Here is a 17,699-nt window from a genome sequence, read left to right on the forward strand (position 1 = left end):
GTCTGTAACCTGAAGCATCTGTAACCACTGTATTCTTGTCCGGAACTGAGCTATTAACTTCACCTGCTGTGGTGGGAGTGATTAAACCACTGGCTGCCAGCCCCATGCTGTCTCTAGCCTCCAGGGGGAGTAGCTGTTGGTTGGAGCCAGCTGAAAGGCTTTGGGGACTGAGAGAAGGCACACCCATCCACACGATGTACTCTCAGCTTGTGTGGGAAGTACCATAGGAGCCCAAGCTGGCATGCTACTTCCAGACCTGAGCTGAGCCACCTTGCATAATTTGCCTCATCTGCCTGGGGAATTGAACTGGTTTTGCACTAGGTGACCCACCTAACTCAGCCAAGTGCCCAGACCCACTGTTTCAAGCAACAGGGTCTTCTTTGCCATGCAACCTGGCTGAAACAGGCAGACTTGGTTTGGGCAGCAGGTTAAATGTGCTCCAGACACTCCTGATGCCAATATGCTTCTGTGTATCATATATATACATAATAAACACCCACCCACCAGCAGCGGATGAAGGGGAAGGAACTGCAACATCCTTGTCCTGCATGCTGCTTTAGCCACTAGTCTACACTGTACCTGATAAAGGCATTTGTACTGGTAAGGTGCGGCTGCTTCTCTAAGCAACAGAAGGAGATAGCTGAATTCTTGAATGGGAAGTTTGGGCATTAACTCCTTCCTGCCTGTCGCTTGCCCGGTTATGCCCATTCACAAAAATTGGGAACTGACACTGATGGTATATAGCCGAGTAGAGAAGGAGCAAATCCTTACCTGGTGCCTTCATGGGGTATTGCTAAAAGCCATCAATTAACCTCAATGCCCCTCAGCTTCACCCTTGGGGACGTGGCCTTTCCTGGAAACCCCAAATCATGTGCATTTCTCATTTTGGCCATTTCTGTAATGCCCACACATGCACTGAGGCATCCCCCAAGCTACTAGAGTGTGCCCAGCAGTCAAACTCCATCCACGCCAGAGGCTCTTTTTGTGAATGAACAGAGACTAGAGTGTCTGGTCCTCGGCCAGGTTTCTCTACTCATGTTTTCCCTGCTGCCTGCCACTACTCAATGCAAACTTACTCCGTTTCCACTGCCAGTGAGACAGACAGGTGGGGTCTCATTCATATATCTATATAAGAACAATAATAACATCACCAGGAGTGGGGTTTTTAGGGGGTGGGATTTGAACAAGACATCCATCTCCATCTCCACTGCTGCGAAACTTTCAAGGAAGACAGAAAATAACAGACACCCAGCAGGCAAATGTTATACTGGCACACATACACACACATCATGCAGATCTGCAAGGATTTAAGCCCCACTTCAGGGGGTGCAGTGAGTAACAGGGAGGGAGTTGGTACTTCGCTGCTGTGCCCCAGGTGTGCAAACTAATCTCACCTTTGCCTGCATCTGCTGCTTTCCACTTGGTTGACTCCAGGGATCCGTACTGGGTGGATGCCTTGGTTTCTTTCTCCATCCTTGCCTCTCGCTTGTGGGATGTTTTTCCCCCTCTAATCTTTTTTTTCTTTGTTTGTTTAGATGAGCATAATTTCTTAGGGAGAAGGACTTCTAAAGAGCACACGTTGCAGGGAAGTCAGAGCCCATCCTCTGGAAAAGGAATGATTAAATAGAGAGAGAAACAAAATCAAAGGAGCACAGAATACAGCCAAGCTTGGTACCTGCCCAGCAGCTGCTGCCTGCTAGTTCCACACCGAGATGCTTTAGCACAGCTGCCGAAAGATGAAATAGAATCAGAGGCTGCAGGAGACTAGATGTGGCTCTGTTATAACACCAAGAGCCGCCCTCTGGTGGAAATAAGTGCAAACTACTCATCAGCAAAACACAGGATGTTGTGATAGGCACCAACTTAGATGGCTTTAAAAGGGGTGAGATGAATGTTGTGTATATTGGTCAGCACTGAGGACTTTTTTTCAGGAGGAGAGAAGGGTACTACATTTTAAAGCAAATGAATGAAATTAAGCCCAATGTTATGAGTGTGGGAATGTTCAGGGAGGCAGGAGAGGATATATTGTTGAATTATATCCTTCCCAACAAGTTAACACTAGTTCTATAATTTAGCAGAGTAACATTCTCCTTTCTAACTTGTACAGCAGATAACATCTTTGCCAGGATCGTTTAAGCCTCTAAAATAAGTTTCCTGGTAATTCCCCTTTATTCACTCATAAAAGATTAGACAGTCTTGTATAAAAGTATAAAAGAGTTTATTCACACACATTCTGTTCACAGATGGATCCCAGACATCCACAGATGGCAGACATAAGCTACAAAATATATACACCTGGAATCTATCCCATAAGGAGATAGCTCCTTTGTCCTCTCTTGGCTGCAAGCCAAGAGAGCATCTCAGGCTAAGATGATGTTGCTTCTTCGAGGAATGGAGTCAGAGAGAGAGATGTCTGCATCCCCTGTGCCGTTTTCTTGCCTGCGTAGGTGAGGTCATGCGCATCTCTGGTCACATATAGAGGAAGTCTGTCCCAGCCCAGGAGGAAACAGGAAGTTCCAACTGGCTGGTCCAGACACCCCCTTTTATGTCCACTCTAGAAATGTTGTATTTGACTGCTCTGTGTTTCACATCCCACAATGAGGACATTAATAAGCAAACCATTCAACAGGCACTTTGAGTACAGGGCTTTAGAAGTGGTTATTTAAAATCAAGGCAGTTAAGACGCAAATGTTTCATTTAGCTATGGAGCTTCTAAACTGACCTTCTTGTAAATAAATTCCAGAATAGTTTGCAAACATTAAATAATCAACCAGTAAAATACAATTAAAATCATAAATCCTACCCCAACATATCTAAAAACTCTCACAGATGAAGCAATAAAACAACCCAAATTTGTGGAGGAAAAGGCTATATATGCCCATGGCTGGGAATCTTGAGAGTGAGAGTGACATTGCCTCTTGCGGGCTTCTCATAGGCATCTGGCCAGTCTGAGAATAAGATACTGGACTAGCCAGGTCTTTGGTCTGATCGTGCAGGTGCCTTCTTATGCTTCTGAGTAAACTCAGCTGATTGGCACTTTTCAAACAGACCCCTGAACTAAGTTGCAATTTGGCTGTGTTCAAAACCTTCCCCTAGATACCATGGAGCAAAGTATCAGATAAGTTACAAACTCATTTGTGTTTTTTATACCCTCTATTCATCTCTTCAGCATCTCACCGAGGAAGAAGGTAGCAAGAATTCTCTCTTCCTCTGACAACACTTCTATAAGCTCAGTCTCCAAAATGAATGCACCTTTGCCTTTGGGTTGCTTTCTTCAGGCCAGGTTCCTCCTGCAGCTTTATTAGCTGCATAATAAGTAGGAATTCAACAGGTGAGGCTTTTGTCGTCACCACACCTGGCCTCCTACCCCAAACCATCAGCCTTCTTGTGTCTGTTGCCCTACTTCCAGCTACCACAGCAACTGGCTTAAATCTCTCTTCCCTTTGGCTTTCTTCTAATGCAACATTGATGGAAACAACGAATAGTCAAGTTTCATCTTCCTCTTTTATTTGTACAGTACTTCCTTTGATTGCAACCTGTAATGACTCACCTGCTATAAAATATGCAAGTGAAGAGCTATTTACATTGATTGAGAGCTATTACGGATTTCTGCTTTTCACCAAATCCCTGCAAGTTCCTTTATTTAATGCCTCAAAAGTATTTAGTCATTAGAATGTAAGAGCCTCACTTAATCAGATCAAATATCTATTTTATCCAGCTTCCTGTATCCCACAATGGCACAAAGGAATCCTCCGGGAAGCCCAGCATTTCCACTACCTGAGATGTCTTGGTTACTCAGTTGTGTGGCTTTCTGAAGTTGCTTTGCAGACAGATTGGAGTAGGAGAGGGAGTGTCTATTGTCTGTCTTGTTGATAGTAGGCTGTCTAGACAACATGTTCCAGCCTGCTGCCTAGCTAGACTTGAACATACAGCATCCTGAATTAAAGATACAGCGTAGTATGTTAACTATTAGCGTACACACTGTGCTTTCTTTCTTGTTACAACCACTCATTCACGGGGCCTTGAGAGCTCGTTTGAATGTGTATGTGTGTTCACTTTGACACTGGGCTGCCTTAGGCACTGCTGGTTGAAATTCCATCCTCTTGGGTCCACCTTTCCACCAGTTCCACAGGAGGTTCTGCCAGGTAACCGAACTGCTGCTACAAAATCTTAACTTTCATGTGGCTGGGGAAACCCAGCCAGATGGATGGGTTATAAATAATAAATGATGATGGTGATGATGATGTGGTTCAAGCATATGGATAGAGGTGTAGACATTTTCAACCTCAAAATGCTTGTCCCAAATCAAAGGCCCCCAAGTAAAGTTAGAAGTCATGGGATAAGAAGGCTCAGAGATTACTGAGACAACGAGCTTTTGAGTGACTCTCAGAGTTAACTAAGAGCAGAGTTCAAATGCAGCACAGCAACTTTAAATCTTTCCAGAGGACTTGGTGCCATTCTGGTGGCACCAAGAATGCACATTAACATAGGCCCCTCAAGTAAACAGAAATGCTGACATGCATTTAGATTCCTATGCAAAAGGTAGTGTAGGCCAGGATAGGTCTGGATGCTCTAGTTGCAGAGAGGCAGCAAATTGTAAAGAGGCATCAAATCAGTCTGTTTCTAAATAAATGTTGAAACAATATCCTCCCTATAAATTTAGTTTTAAAAACCAAACACAGCTGACCATACTGGGGAGAAATGCCACTTTCTGGCCTATGGGTAGTGGATTTAAAAATATTTGACTTCATGTTTTCATGAGCTAGCCTTTTGAACATCTTCCTCCTGAGCACAGTGTCCTCAGATGCTGTATCATTTTTTGGTGCAAATGCAGACTACTTGTCAAACAGTAGGAAGATATGCCAAACTCCATAGAGAAACATATTGGCTGTTTCCTGTTAAAGTAGAAACACCTGCAAGCTTATTATTGCATCTTAATTACATACATAAAAGCTAGGAGGCTCAGCCAATGAAAATGACTCATCTCACTAAATGAAGCATCACATGGAGCTCTCAGTGTGTGTCATCTCAGATTTGTTTGGACTGCTCAACTTTGCATGGAAAGAGCACGGAGCAACAGTTAAATTAAGAAGATATTTGAAGGCTAAAAAGGCAGTCCCCTTTCCTGGAATGAATATAACCAAGAGCAAAAATGAAGGAATGTATAGCGACTTTTAGAGATTTATTCCAGGCAATTTACAAGTATGGGAATTTAAACTCATAATATTTGTGAGAGCTAGGCCTGAGTTTATGAGTCTGCAGATCACCTTGCTTTACTGAGTATGCTGTCAGTATCAAACAAAAGGTGCTGGGCGGAACTGGTAGAAGCAAATAAGAAAGTTCAATTCACAAGTAAATTTCTATTATGCACTTGACATCATATTTCTCATACCAACCAGGTAAATATTTGCCTTTGACTTCCGTATCAATCAATATTTATTCATATCTCATTTTAGCAGCAAAAATATATCAATGCCTTCAGTTTATCAGGAAACATATAAGGAACCCCAACGATCTATAAAAGAAAGTCAAATTCCTAATCAAGTATCAAGTAGTAATAGTTCCTCATGAATAGCCAAGACAAAATTCAATTCCAGTGGTTCTCATCACAACAGGCATTTTACATACTGGAAAAATGAAGAGCAGTATTATAATATAGTAGCAAAATAAATGAAGTTACTTGAATAGAAGATCAACACATGTTCCATCAAAGAGATTCAGTTTTTGAATTGCCTCATAATGTATTGATGGTGGGGGGGAGAGAGAGATGAAGAAATTACACAGCTGCTTTTAAAACAAAATTTCGTGCATGCACACGAAAGCTCATACCAATGACAAACTTACCGGTAGTTGGTCTCTAAGGTGCTACTGGAAGGAATTTTTTTATTTTGATTTGACTACAGCAGACCTGTAACTGGCTGCTTTTAGCTATCTGACAGAAAAGGGTAAAATGAGACCAATTTTCTAAAAGCTAAGTAAACGCTACTTAAAGCATAGCTGTCAACTTTTCCCTTTTCTTGCGAGGAATTATAAAACATGAATTTTTATGCCTTAAACATACCAGATCTCAAACCTGACTGTAAATTCCTCACTGAATGTCTTTTGTGAGAATGTTTGCCAATTATGCTGAATCTTTTGAAGAACCTGTAATGAGTTATACATAACAAATACACAGAAATTGAAAATTTCTCTCAGCTTATACTCCTGTCAATGCATCTCTTTGGAGCAATGGCACTGAGGCAATCTGTGAGACTCTATGCAAGTCACAGAAAAATTGAATTCCTGCAAGAAATCACATCCAGTGGAAATAATTGCAAGTCTTCTAAACAACACATTCAGCCTTATCAAGTTACAACCACCACCTAGTGCTTGGAAAAGGTTTCGGGAGAAGGCAAACACTGAGAGGTGTTACAGAAGGCAATTTCTATGGTTACAAAGATAAAAGCATGTCTTGGTAGAAGGTGATGCAATCAGCACACCATATTATATGTTATTTGACCTGAACTCTAAAAACATTCAACAGAGGTTGCAATTTTGCAATTTGAAATGAAAACCAAACACACACAGCTTAGTTTCCAGATACCAGGCAGTTTGAAGAGATGGCAATTAAAAATGTTTCTTTACTTGCAAACCTAACTAAAATAATTATGGGATACCGAGATTAAAACAAAACTGAGCTAGACTCCTGTGATCAATGCACAAGAGCAGAATAAATTCACAAGATCAGGTAGCACATTGATACTATAACATATTAGAAGGTGGATGAAGAAATCTCCGTGTGGAAGAAGAAAAATGGGTGGGTTTACAGTAAAGATAGCCTTAATGTTTTACATAGGAGGGCACTGCTTCAAAAGCATGTTTGCTGCCCTGAAAACATATCTTGGAACAAGCTCTAGAAGACATGGTTCTACGAATTTCCAAGGCATTGAGGAAAAGCCAGAGACTTATGGTTTGACTTCTGACTGGCTAATGCCTGTGCTATCAGCTTATACTCCTGTCAATGCATCTCTTTGGAGCAATGGCTCCAAAGATGGAATAGTAAAGATGGAATAGTAAAGCACCCCACAGACCCCACAGCATGTTAAACTTTATGGCTGGGTTAGGTCAGAATGTTTGTTGCTCTTATCGTGTGGTAAAATTCTGCTTTCCCTGAAAGCTAGCGGCACAACCCAGCCAAACTTTAGCTTTTTATGTCCTGCTGGCTTCACAGAAGAGTTAAACACGTGCTGTGCAGTGCAATTCTTCTATCTAGGCATGTGTGCTCAAGACGTCCCACTGAGTACTGTGAGGCTTACTTGCAGGAAAATGTGCATATGATTACATCATCTTTAAAAAGTAATTCAATAGGTCTTAAAATGCTCAGTTGCGACTGGATCATTCTCTAGGATTTTTGTTACTTAAGCGCATTAATGCTTAAAAGTTGGTCTTTAATGCTACTCATTACTAAAGCTATGTAATTAACATTAATACTGCCAGTCATCACTTGCTAACATAACACTGACATCTAAAAATGGATTTTGAAATTATTTCTACCGCTCATGTAACAATTCAGGATCAAACTCATGCACATTAAAGAACACTGTGTGCAGATGTCATATTCCCATAAAATATCCTCACACACAGCTTATGTGGGAAAACTGACAAATATAATCAGTGGGAAGGAAAGCAGACAACATGATTGCATGTTTATTGAAAAATTGTATCAGTCTGTCCTTTACTGGAATAACAAAGTATGAGATGAAATCAATCAAAGCTTTTTATTTGGGGAAATACAGAAAACATGGCTTTTTATAATATAAGAAGACCCAGTCAGATTTGCATTTATAGGATCTCTTTGTAATCCTTCAGTAGCTACAGTATTACTATAACAATATTTTCTTATGGAATATATTTATGAAAATTTGAATAATTATAGTATTTTATGAGAACATCAATTTGACACTTTTATGAAAAAACATTCAGCTCATTAGATATAGGTATGGTTATTTTTGCTTATCTTATTCATTAACTTCTTGAATATTAATCAATTTGTAAAATTTGTACAATATATATATACATAAATATCCTCATATATATTAACCCACTCCCAAAGTAATGCCAAATGTCATCATATACTTACAACCAAGCTACTGGGTTCTATTTTTATCAATCCGAGAAAGAGAACCTGGGCTAGGGACAGATTTTGTTTTCAATGGCTTCCACTGAGTTCTATGGACCAAGCAAACCAGCAGCATTCTGGGACACAGCTGAGAAAGGCAAAACTTTTCGCAGAGAGCAATCAGGGCTTCCACCTCAAACCATGCCCTTGTTTGCACTGGCTTGGCATTGTGGCACTAGGACAAAACATTTCACTGAGCAATTTTACCAGAAGACACTGGGTCACAAAAACAGATTTGCACCAGAGCGAGCTGTTAAATATGCAATCTAGAATGAGTAACAAATCTTCTTACTGATGAATGGTAAAACTTGCTTCTCAAAGCACCATATTTTCGTAATACTGTTCTGCCTATCAGGCTCTGCTGAAGTGAAAACTTGCTAGGGAAAATTAATACTACATCAAATACTTATTAAATAAAGTTCTCTGTAAGGACAGTTTATATTGTTAATTCTTGATACAAGTTGGTATTTACTTACAACACCAAACACTTTTCCATACCCATAACTACCAATATGTAAACATAGGGTGTGGTCAATACTATTTTCTTAGTCAAAGGGCAACAACATTCAGAGCAACATGCCTAGCATTCATGCAAAACACATGAAAAGCAACTTGATAAATTCAGACAATTTAGACTATGGGAGTTTCATGACTTGAACTCCCAACATCTTTTTTCTTTTCAAAAAGCAGCTGGGCAAGGGACACCCTTTGCTCGTGTGGTGATTCACCAGTTTAATGTTCCTGCTTCATGAAGTTGCTATAGCTGTGGAAGGGGAAAATTTGGGCATAAAACCTTTGCCTGTAGATTGCCCTCTCCATGGCTATTACCACCTATAGAAAGATGATTTGGATCAAGGCTGTAGCATGAGGACAAGCTACTGCAGAACAGTAAAACATCCTATTCAATCTTCCTCCCTCAAAGGCAACTTGTTAGCAGCAACACAGTTTGCACTGGAGAAATGAAAGGAAATTTTCCAATAGCTTGAAATGTGTGACAATTTATAGTAAAAGGTGGATTTTTCTGTAGTGTGCATTTGAAAGGCCACCTTCCAACTTCCCATGATGCTTCTAACATCCTTCTGAATCATGATTCCCCTATGAAATAAAGATATAGCTCTTCTCCAACACACACATATAAAGCTGAAAGTGTATATTCTCTCAGGCAAACATGTGGGGTTTGTAGCCCTCTGCATTGGTTAACTTGTTCCCTTGCCTGAGTAAACTGAATCAGTCAAACTAGATTATGGCTGAGGGCTGGATTCAACTAAACTGTTGCGCTAGAATGAGCCAACGCAATGAGTCCTGCTAGCACAATGGCTATTTCCCTCCCTCTTCTCCCTCTGTGCCTGCCCCTCATTGGCTCTGGGGAGGACTTAGGAGAGGGAGGATTTGTTCCATCTGCCAAGCAGAAATGCTTATGCTGATGGAACAATTATAAGAGCTTGACACTGAATTCCTCTCACCGTGTTTAAGCAAAGCCCTATGAGTACTAAAAAATGATTCTTAATATCCATCACCTAAGAAGGGCAAAGCCTGACATCCTAGAAACTTTGCTTCCTCATCCATTGGGTCTAATGTTAAGGGGCCTGGAGTTAACTTGTACAACTCAGTATTTCCACATATGCTATTATTGCAGGATAGAAAGTAGACAAGAGATTTGTGAGCTGCATGTGCATTCTAACCAATGTAGATTTTATATTCACATCACAGATGTGAGATGTTTAAAAAGAAATGTTTTTATTGTATGAAAGTTCCCAGTCAGGAGATGAGAGATATTCTGAAAGAATATTTTCTTTCAGAATAATACTGACCAAAGTAAGCCGCATACTTTGCCAGCAATAAAATTTACATAGCCACTAGACAATTTTATTCCAGAATCAAGGCCCACTTATTTAAAGTGCTAGTTTCCAAAAAGATGTTGGGTCCATAAAAATAAAGAATCAGCATATTTGTTTCTACAGCAGTTTGTGCCCAATTGAGGACAAAATTGAAAGAAGAGACAGCATGTTATCTACTAGGAATTAACTAGTAGTGAAAAAAAGATTAAATTGCTATGAATTACAACCTCCTATATGGCCAGCTGGGTCTCTAAAGATAACCAATTTTTGTCACTATTGAAGCTGAGAAACTATTAATTTCAGCAGAAACTAGTCAAAGTCCCATTTCCTTGAATCATGAAAACTTAAATCTTAGAAAAGCAAATAAAATGCTACAAGTTTTTGCAATAAATTAATCTTAGGAAAATAAAATCTTTATAAAATCTTTATAATTGCTTTTTTTATAAATATGTACATCATAAAATCCCACTGCTAGTAGAATGGCTTCTTACAGATTCCATGTGCATCATTTCTAATAGCATCACACTATTCCTCCAAAGTCTGTTCTTTGCCTGACAGACCGATGAAATGCAAGACTTTTACCAATTCCTAGTGAAGTTCTCGTCTTTCATAGCTTTCACCAGCCAGTCCCTTTCCTTATCATCATCATCAGAGTCACTCATATCACTAGAATCTGCAGCTAGGAGTCGGGAATAATTAATTCTTTTTTGACGTGGCAACTTGGATTGAACAATCAAGAACAAGATTAACCAGAGTATTAAAGTAATGGAACATGCCCGATAGAGCACTGCTAGGCCAAAGCTGTTCACAACAAACCCTCCTGCAAAACTTCCCAGACTGGCTCCACAGCCACAAGAGAGGCCCTGTAGGACAAGGTGGAGAGACCTTTCTGTGCCAGGAGTGGCAATGTCATCTGCCAGCATGTTCACAGCCCACCACAAGGCACCGTTGCTGAAGGCACAGAAGATCTGGATTGGTAGCACAGACCAGGTGTTCCATAGGAAGGAATAGTAGAGCAGCTGTGCTGCAAGGCAGCTTAAACTCAAGGCAACTGTGCCACCAGCTGAGAGAGTCCTTAGTAACTTGCTTTTGAAGATGTAGAGCAGGATTTCGGCAATCAGTCCAATGGCTACTGAGAGACCCATGTATAATTCACTGCTGCCTTGGTCTTGCATTTGCCAGAAAAGAAAATTCTGCACAGTTGACCCAATGGCACCCGTGAGAAAGACGGTTACTGCACACAGGATGGTTCTGCCGTCACTCCCAATCAGGTTTAAAGCTTTGACTGTTTTGTTTACATGTTCACTTTTTTTGGACACATGAATGGGAAAGAAGACACTGACAGCCAACGTTAAAGTTAGCAACATGGCATAGCCATAAAAATGAACTGCAAAACGTGGGATATTCGTGCTCAAGAAGCAACTCAGCTGATCCACAAATATTGCTACGCCACAGACACCCATAGATGCTCCTAAGTAACTCCAAATCCAAAGATTTCCATATTTGTCTGCTGCATCAACGAAATCAAGGTACTCAAAGAGGCTGTCCTCAACCATCCATCCAAGAGGTGCAGCCAGGAGCTCCCAAAGAACAACAGCACCTAGCACCATAAGAAAGGCCTGGTGTTCACTGTCCAAGAAGTCAGTACCTTGTAGTAACCAAGAACTCCTATCCTGTGCTCTTTCCCAGCGACCTGACAAGTTTTTGAATATATATTGTGTCTTTTTAAGAGGTACAGGGGCTGTGTAAAATGAGAAGTTAGCATTTCTTTCTGAAGAGTCATTTTCCACAATTTTTTCTTCAATATTCATATCAGCAGGTGGGCTACTGGTTGTCTTCACAGGCCTGTTTACAGTCAATGTCTCCAACGTTTGTTCTCCTGGGGAAACTTCTTTCCCAGAAGTACCAGATATCACACCATACGGAACATCAGTGAATTGCTGGGTACTTGTATCACCATCATTGACACCACTGTTGATCACAGAAGGGATATTAATAGTGGAATAAATTTTGAATGGTGCATTTGTTACTATTGGCTTTCCAGTAGTAATCAAGTCCTTAGAGATTATTCCAAATGATTCAGTAGATAGTGTTTTGTCATCAGAGGCAGGGTTAACATTCATTGCACTTGGACTGTTCACATTTACATCAGACACCTGGTTTGCTGTCAGTAATTTATTTGGATGCTGGCTCACATTACAATACCTATAGACAATGTCCTTGCTCGGTGGTGGGACAAGAGTAAGAAGCAAACTTGCTCCAACTGAGCACAGCAGTGATCCGCTGATGAGAACTTTTCTCTTATTGTGAGTTTTTGCTAAATAGGAGCACAGTGGAGCCCAAAGAGAAGTGACTAAGTGCTTTAATCCTATTATAATCCCTACTAATGGTGCAGTCAGTCCAAGCTGCCGAAAGTACAGAGTTAAAAACGGAATTGCACAGGCATTTCCTGCACCATAAAGAAAATGGAAGAGGCTAGCAAGAGTTAGTGCTTTGTTCACGTCCCACTGGTTGTTTGTATTCATGGCTTCAGGTGCAGGCTTGGCTCCCAATTTTGTCCTGCAAATTAATAAAAGGGGGGGGGGGGGGAAGGCTTGTCAATATCGAATAACAAATTAGAAATGCCAACAAGGAACATTTTCACTTATTGTCAGCCACCTTGAAGTCTTGTTGTCAGCATGAGAACATTGTAAGAAAATGAAAACAAAAAAATTCTTTTTCTAGCACTGCAAAAAGTTGTATTGGTAATCAAATCAGAAGTGCAGTTACAAATTTTCAAACAAACAAACAAGCAAGCCCTACAACAATAGTTACTGTGCTTGGTTACAGCCATAGAAACATTCCATATCAGATGCAGCTTTTAGGAGTTCATGAAAAAAGCAAAATCAACCTGACTTGTACAAATCCTTCTTTACTAACCAGAACAGATATTAGATTGCAATCTTATGTATGTTTACTATGTTTACCCATTTAACTCAGTGGGATTCGTTTCTGAGTAAAGTTTTTTCTTCTTATTTTTGAATAATTTCTTACACTGATATTCCACTTTTCTTCTATCATGGCACCCAAGGCATTTGGTTCCCAGGCAACCAGCTATACAGGCACTGGCCAGACCAAAACCTGCTTAGCTTCAGCAAACTGGTAGCCTCATGTGTATTCAGATCAAACCTTGGGATGTTTATGTGTGTGCTGTTAGAGCCTTTAGAGATTACTATGAAAAGCATTTTTAAAAGCTCTACCTTCATACTAAGCCCTATCCAGTGCCAGTTGCATGACACTCCTTTTCTACATAATGAAAGGACTTTTAAAAGGGTCTTGTAATTTATTAACTTTAGAAAAAAGAAAAATCCAATGGGATTTAAACAACTCACATGCAAAATTGCAGCCCAAACCTTTTTAAAATTCACAAAAGGTCTAGCAAGCCTACCATAAAGCAGATTTTAAATCAAACATAATGGAGAGAGAGTGATGTCTTCGGTACTATGACTTGTGCAACAAACTTCCTGTTCTATCCCATAAAAATGAATATGCAAATAAGGGATGAATCATACTTTTTCTAGAGACAAAATTTTGCAGGTCGAGGGCTGGGAAAATGCTATATCATTACAATAGCTGTGTTTCCTTGAATAAAGTTCAACAAGTGAGGAAATGTGTGCATTTATGTTGCATTATGAAATAAAACAATCAGAAAGACTCTTATAAATAAGAGTTCTCAAAGTATATAGCAGGGCATTGCTGAAGCTCATCTTCATAAAATCACTGATAGTCTACTACAGTGAATTTTGTGAGGATTCCCAGGTTCACTGGGCAGTGAACAGCACCAAGTTATTATAGTTAGCAAAAGGAACTGACTGAATGCCAGACACATAAAATAGGTCTCTATGTAAGGGTGTGTGTGGTGTAATATTTCAAGGAGCAGGAAATATTTGCTTTGTGTTGCTACCAGATTGCTACTAGTCTCTGTGTTATTTCAGAATGAGTCCAGGTGAGGTGGCATCGTTTTCGCTTTATACTTCAGGTCTATGGGAAAATGTCAAAGACCAGCAGCACTGCAGTGCAACAGAGCAGAATGAAATCCAGGATTTTTAACTAGCCTTTAAAGAGAAAAGCGAAGGTGTTTTGTAGAAGCATGATGCATTGTGTGTCATTTCACTTGGCACGACCGCTCTGCGAACTGAAGCGGCTGTGTAAAACAAACAGGCAAAAACATGCTCTGCTGCTGACCATTAGTTTTCAGCGACCTGTTGTTGTTACTCGACTGTCCATTAAAAGCGATGGAATCGGTACACGTTTGCCTGCAAAAGCATGGCTGCCTGTCAGCAAGGCCCTGGATCCCTCCCTCGCTTTTCCACACCGAGAACATCGGAACAGTTCCTGAGGTGGCGGCCCTCCATCCCCTCACCTGCCACCCACACGGGCGACTACTTAAAAACAAGCCCCCGTCAGTCCCTGTGGGTAATGCTCCTCTTGGCCCCCCGCAGCCACTCATTTCCCCCCGCCTCGGTTCAGTGGGGCGTAAGCTGCCCCGTCGCAACCCAGGCAGACACCCCGCCCACTCCTCTCCCTAGCAAGTGGGGCCTGGGGAACTTCCCCAGCCTCCCACCCCGCTCCTCGCGCGGGTTGCCATGGCAACCGCCCGCCCCTCTCGTGCCGAACTGCCTCTTACAATGCGCGCGCGGAGCCTCCCGTACCTGAGAGGAGGGCGTGGGGGGCGCGGGGGCGGGGGAAGGCGAGACGCCGCTTCTTCCGTTGTTCCACGAGGACAGCGGCCTCGGCCTGCTGTCAGCGGGAAAGCACTCTCGCGGCGCATGCGCCGCGGCGCACCTGTCCGCCGCGAGAGAGAGCGCGAGCGAGCCGCTCAAGCCCCGCCCTTCTCTTCACCTGCTGGCCTTGGCCCTTCGGAGAACTCCCGAGGAGCCCCTCCCGGCTTCGCTCGCTGCTCTCGATCTCCTTCTCGAGGGCGAAAGTGGGCTCGGCGGGGGCGCCTCAGGGGGGTGGGGCAAGCGGTTGCTAGGAAACGGCGGGTGGCCTTGGAGATGATGATGATGAGGGTGGATTCTTATCCTGTGCGGTTCGCACATTGACATTTCCAAGCTGTTCTGGCGTTGTGGTGCAGGTCCATCATATGTCTTCTGAGAAGTGAGCCCCATTCACTTCAGTGGGACTTACTCCCAAGTAATTGGATATATAATAGGACTTATTATATATATTTATATATAATTTTATACACACACACACATATATATTATAGATATATAATTGGATATATAAAAGGACCCTTGGAGCAGTCCCTCTGGACTCTGCCACTCCTCGGTTTCTACTTCTAGCCATACCTGTTAGAATAGGTTTTTCTTCTCATGTTTTGTCCCTTATTCCGATACTCTGTTTCATGTTATTTATATCCCCCCACCCCACCCTTCAGCACACCATGTTCCCCAAGGAGCTAAAATTAAAAAGCCAAAAAACAACAACCCCACACGAGTCAATCATATAATTAACCCAATTAAAATGAACCCTACATAAAACGGCGGAGGCAGGGAAAATAACAGTGGGGAAGGTCACGGGGGTTTTAAAACATTGAGAAAAATAAAAGGTCTCACAGAAAAGACAGCCTCTTCACCCTCTTTCAAAAGATGGGGACACCCAAATGTAGGATCTGCGTCACTGGAACCCATATTCCTACGGGCCAGAGAATTGTGGGTGAAACAGCATTTCAGATAGTTTTGCTGGGATGCAAAACGAAGCTGTGTTTAATCCTGATTGTTTTCTTTCTCTTCAGCTCACCATGAATTCAAGGGACTTAAGTCTTTTTGTGGTTTTGCCTCTTGCTTCATTGATATAGCTGCAGCAAATGGTGGTGCTTGGGACAAATCTTTTAAAAGCCAGATTTAGGATCAGCTACTAAGGGAACACAGACCTTTCTATCAAAATGGTTCTTGTAATCCCAGGATAAAAGTTCCTAGAGCCCAAATAACTTGGGGATTTATCCACAAACTAAACACAAGTAGCATTTGTTTTTAGTACCTGTTACTACAACTGGCCAAAAATTAAAAAATTAAAATCCTATAAATACCATGTGGCTGTATTACTTACACTGCATAATTATACGACTCTTCTTAGCTTTGCTAAAGAAATCTATGTCATCTCCTTTGCAATGGAAATCTTTTCCAGGAAAGATCCATGCTGGATCCCCAAGTCGAGTTCCATTGACACTGATACTTACTACCATGTTATTTGTTGTCATTATGCTGATGAAAACCACCAAGACAACTGAATTTTCTCTCATATAAGAGACATTTAAAATGTATTTTCAGAGTCTCTGGTTCTGCTGTCTACAAGTTGTCTTCCCTGTAATGAGAGGTATTCTTTTTCAGAGACGAATTAATTATTTACTGGTAAAGAATTGTACAGGTGGTTTGTCTTTAACTAGGTTTTATTTAGTTTCCAGTTCAATCTACTTGGTATTTAAGTAGTCCTTGATGGAACACATGAAAGTAAAGTGATACACAAATGGACTTCTCTGGAACCGTAGGTAAAAGTAAAGGAATAGTATAAAGTTTCAATGTACCTAGCTTATTTTAATATCTCACTTATGTGGAATATTCGGCATCTTCGGCATCGCTCTGGGATCTTCGGCATCGCGCAGCTTCGGCATCGCTCTGGCAGCTTGCGGGGCTGGGGGAGGGGGAAGCCCGCTGCCAGCCTCCAAACCACGTTGGGAGACAATGGGATGGCGCGCTGCGCCTCCCCGCTGTTCCCCGAGCTTGTGGGGCTGGCGATGGGGCTCTCCTGAAGCCTGGAGAGCGATAGGGGTCGGTGCGCACCGACCCCTCTCGTTCTCCAGGCTTCAGTGAAAGCCTGCTTTCACCCCATAGGACGCACACACATTTCCCCTTCATTTTTGGAGGGGGAAAAGTGCGTCCTATAGGGCAAAAAATACGGTACACTGCAGTCACAAGCATATTTACGGTACTTGGAGGCAATAACTCCATTAAAACTAATGCTGACTTTTGAATAACTATTGTTAGGACTGGGGTGTAAAGCTACAAGGAATAATCTTAAAAGATAAACCTTCTATTCAATTTTGATGCTCTTTGACTAAATATATATTTGCCCTGCTTCAACAGCGTGGCATCAGATACTCACAGATGTATTTCAAATTTAATTGATGTAGGAGCTGAAAGCAGTTCAGATCCAACCAGACACGGAACTATTTAGCTCTTCAGGTGTTACTGTTTGCAAAGCCATATTGTTGTAGCCTGCCAATAGGTAAAAAGGAAAGCAGAACACTGTATCAGGATTACAAGAGACTTTGGGTTGAGCATAAAACATCATTAAAAGATATTAAGAAACCACCCAACCCCTTTGTACCTTTGCAGTGTTGCTATGACTGAATGCTTAAAAAGCTTTCAATTGAAATCATTCTTCTATACTCTGGAAGCAATTATATATAATGTCCCACTTGGGTTGGGGTGTCCCCCCCCCCTTTTTTTGGAATATCATCTCCAGAACTACAACATCCCCGTCCAACTTTCTACTGGAAACAATGGGTTTTCCTAACATTAGATGATTTATTGGAACTGAGGCTGCAATACCTGTTAAAACTGTGCAGTTACAAACACACATGTATCCACTGTGTTGCACTTACAATACAGAGGTGCATATTGTACAGCTTATCACATAAATGAAGTGCCACTGTAGAA

General features: G+C 41.5%; 2 protein-coding genes across 10 annotated transcripts in view; both read right to left on the reverse strand.

Moving 5' to 3' along the window:
• LOC310672502 (bMERB domain-containing protein 1-like) overlaps positions 1-14,933 on the reverse strand; it is a 38,829-nt gene extending 23,896 nt beyond the window's left edge. Inside the window, exons 1-2 of one of the 3 annotated variants that reach the window (XM_083429772.1) lie at positions 14,878-14,933; positions 1,395-1,604 (exon numbers count right to left, since the gene is read on the reverse strand). In XM_083429772.1, coding sequence (XP_083285898.1) covers positions 1,395-1,473 — 79 coding nt within the window. In that variant the 5' untranslated portion in view covers positions 1,474-1,604; positions 14,878-14,933. Of the gene's footprint in view, positions 1-1,394; positions 1,605-1,675; positions 1,762-14,877 lie in introns of those variants that run through there. The other 2 variants (XM_083429771.1, XM_083429773.1) reach the window with 2 other exon arrangements.
• Positions 7,739-17,250, reverse strand: MFSD6L (major facilitator superfamily domain containing 6 like). Of its 7 annotated transcripts, XM_083429766.1 has the most exons (3): positions 17,143-17,250; positions 14,205-14,291; positions 7,739-12,555 (listed from the first exon to the last, which is right to left on the reverse strand). In XM_083429766.1, coding segments are annotated over exons 2-3 (1,983 nt in total). In that variant the 5' UTR covers positions 14,207-14,291; positions 17,143-17,250; the 3' UTR covers positions 7,739-10,574. The 7 variants fall into 7 exon arrangements, with proteins under 7 accessions (XP_083285892.1, XP_083285894.1, XP_083285890.1 ...); XM_083429768.1 differs by lacking the exon at positions 14,205-14,291; XM_083429764.1 differs by lacking the exons at positions 14,205-14,291; positions 17,143-17,250 and adding an exon at positions 14,688-14,903.
• Between the last annotated feature and the right edge of the window lie 449 nt (positions 17,251-17,699).

This window comes from Podarcis tiliguerta (assembly GCF_965153285.1).
Source record: "Podarcis tiliguerta genome assembly, chromosome: 2".
NCBI lineage: Eukaryota > Metazoa > Chordata > Lepidosauria > Squamata > Lacertidae > Podarcis > Podarcis tiliguerta.

Excerpts from the sequence above, each read along its gene's own strand:
- MFSD6L (XM_083429764.1), bottom strand. The coding sequence starts at position 14,806 with ATGCGCCGCGAGAGTGCTTTCCCGCTGACAGCAGGCCGAGGCCGCTGT. Across the intron at positions 12,556-14,687 it reads CCCCCACGCCCTCCTCTCAG|GACAAAATTGGGAGCCAAGC; the intron begins GTACGGGAGGCT and ends ATTAATTTGCAG.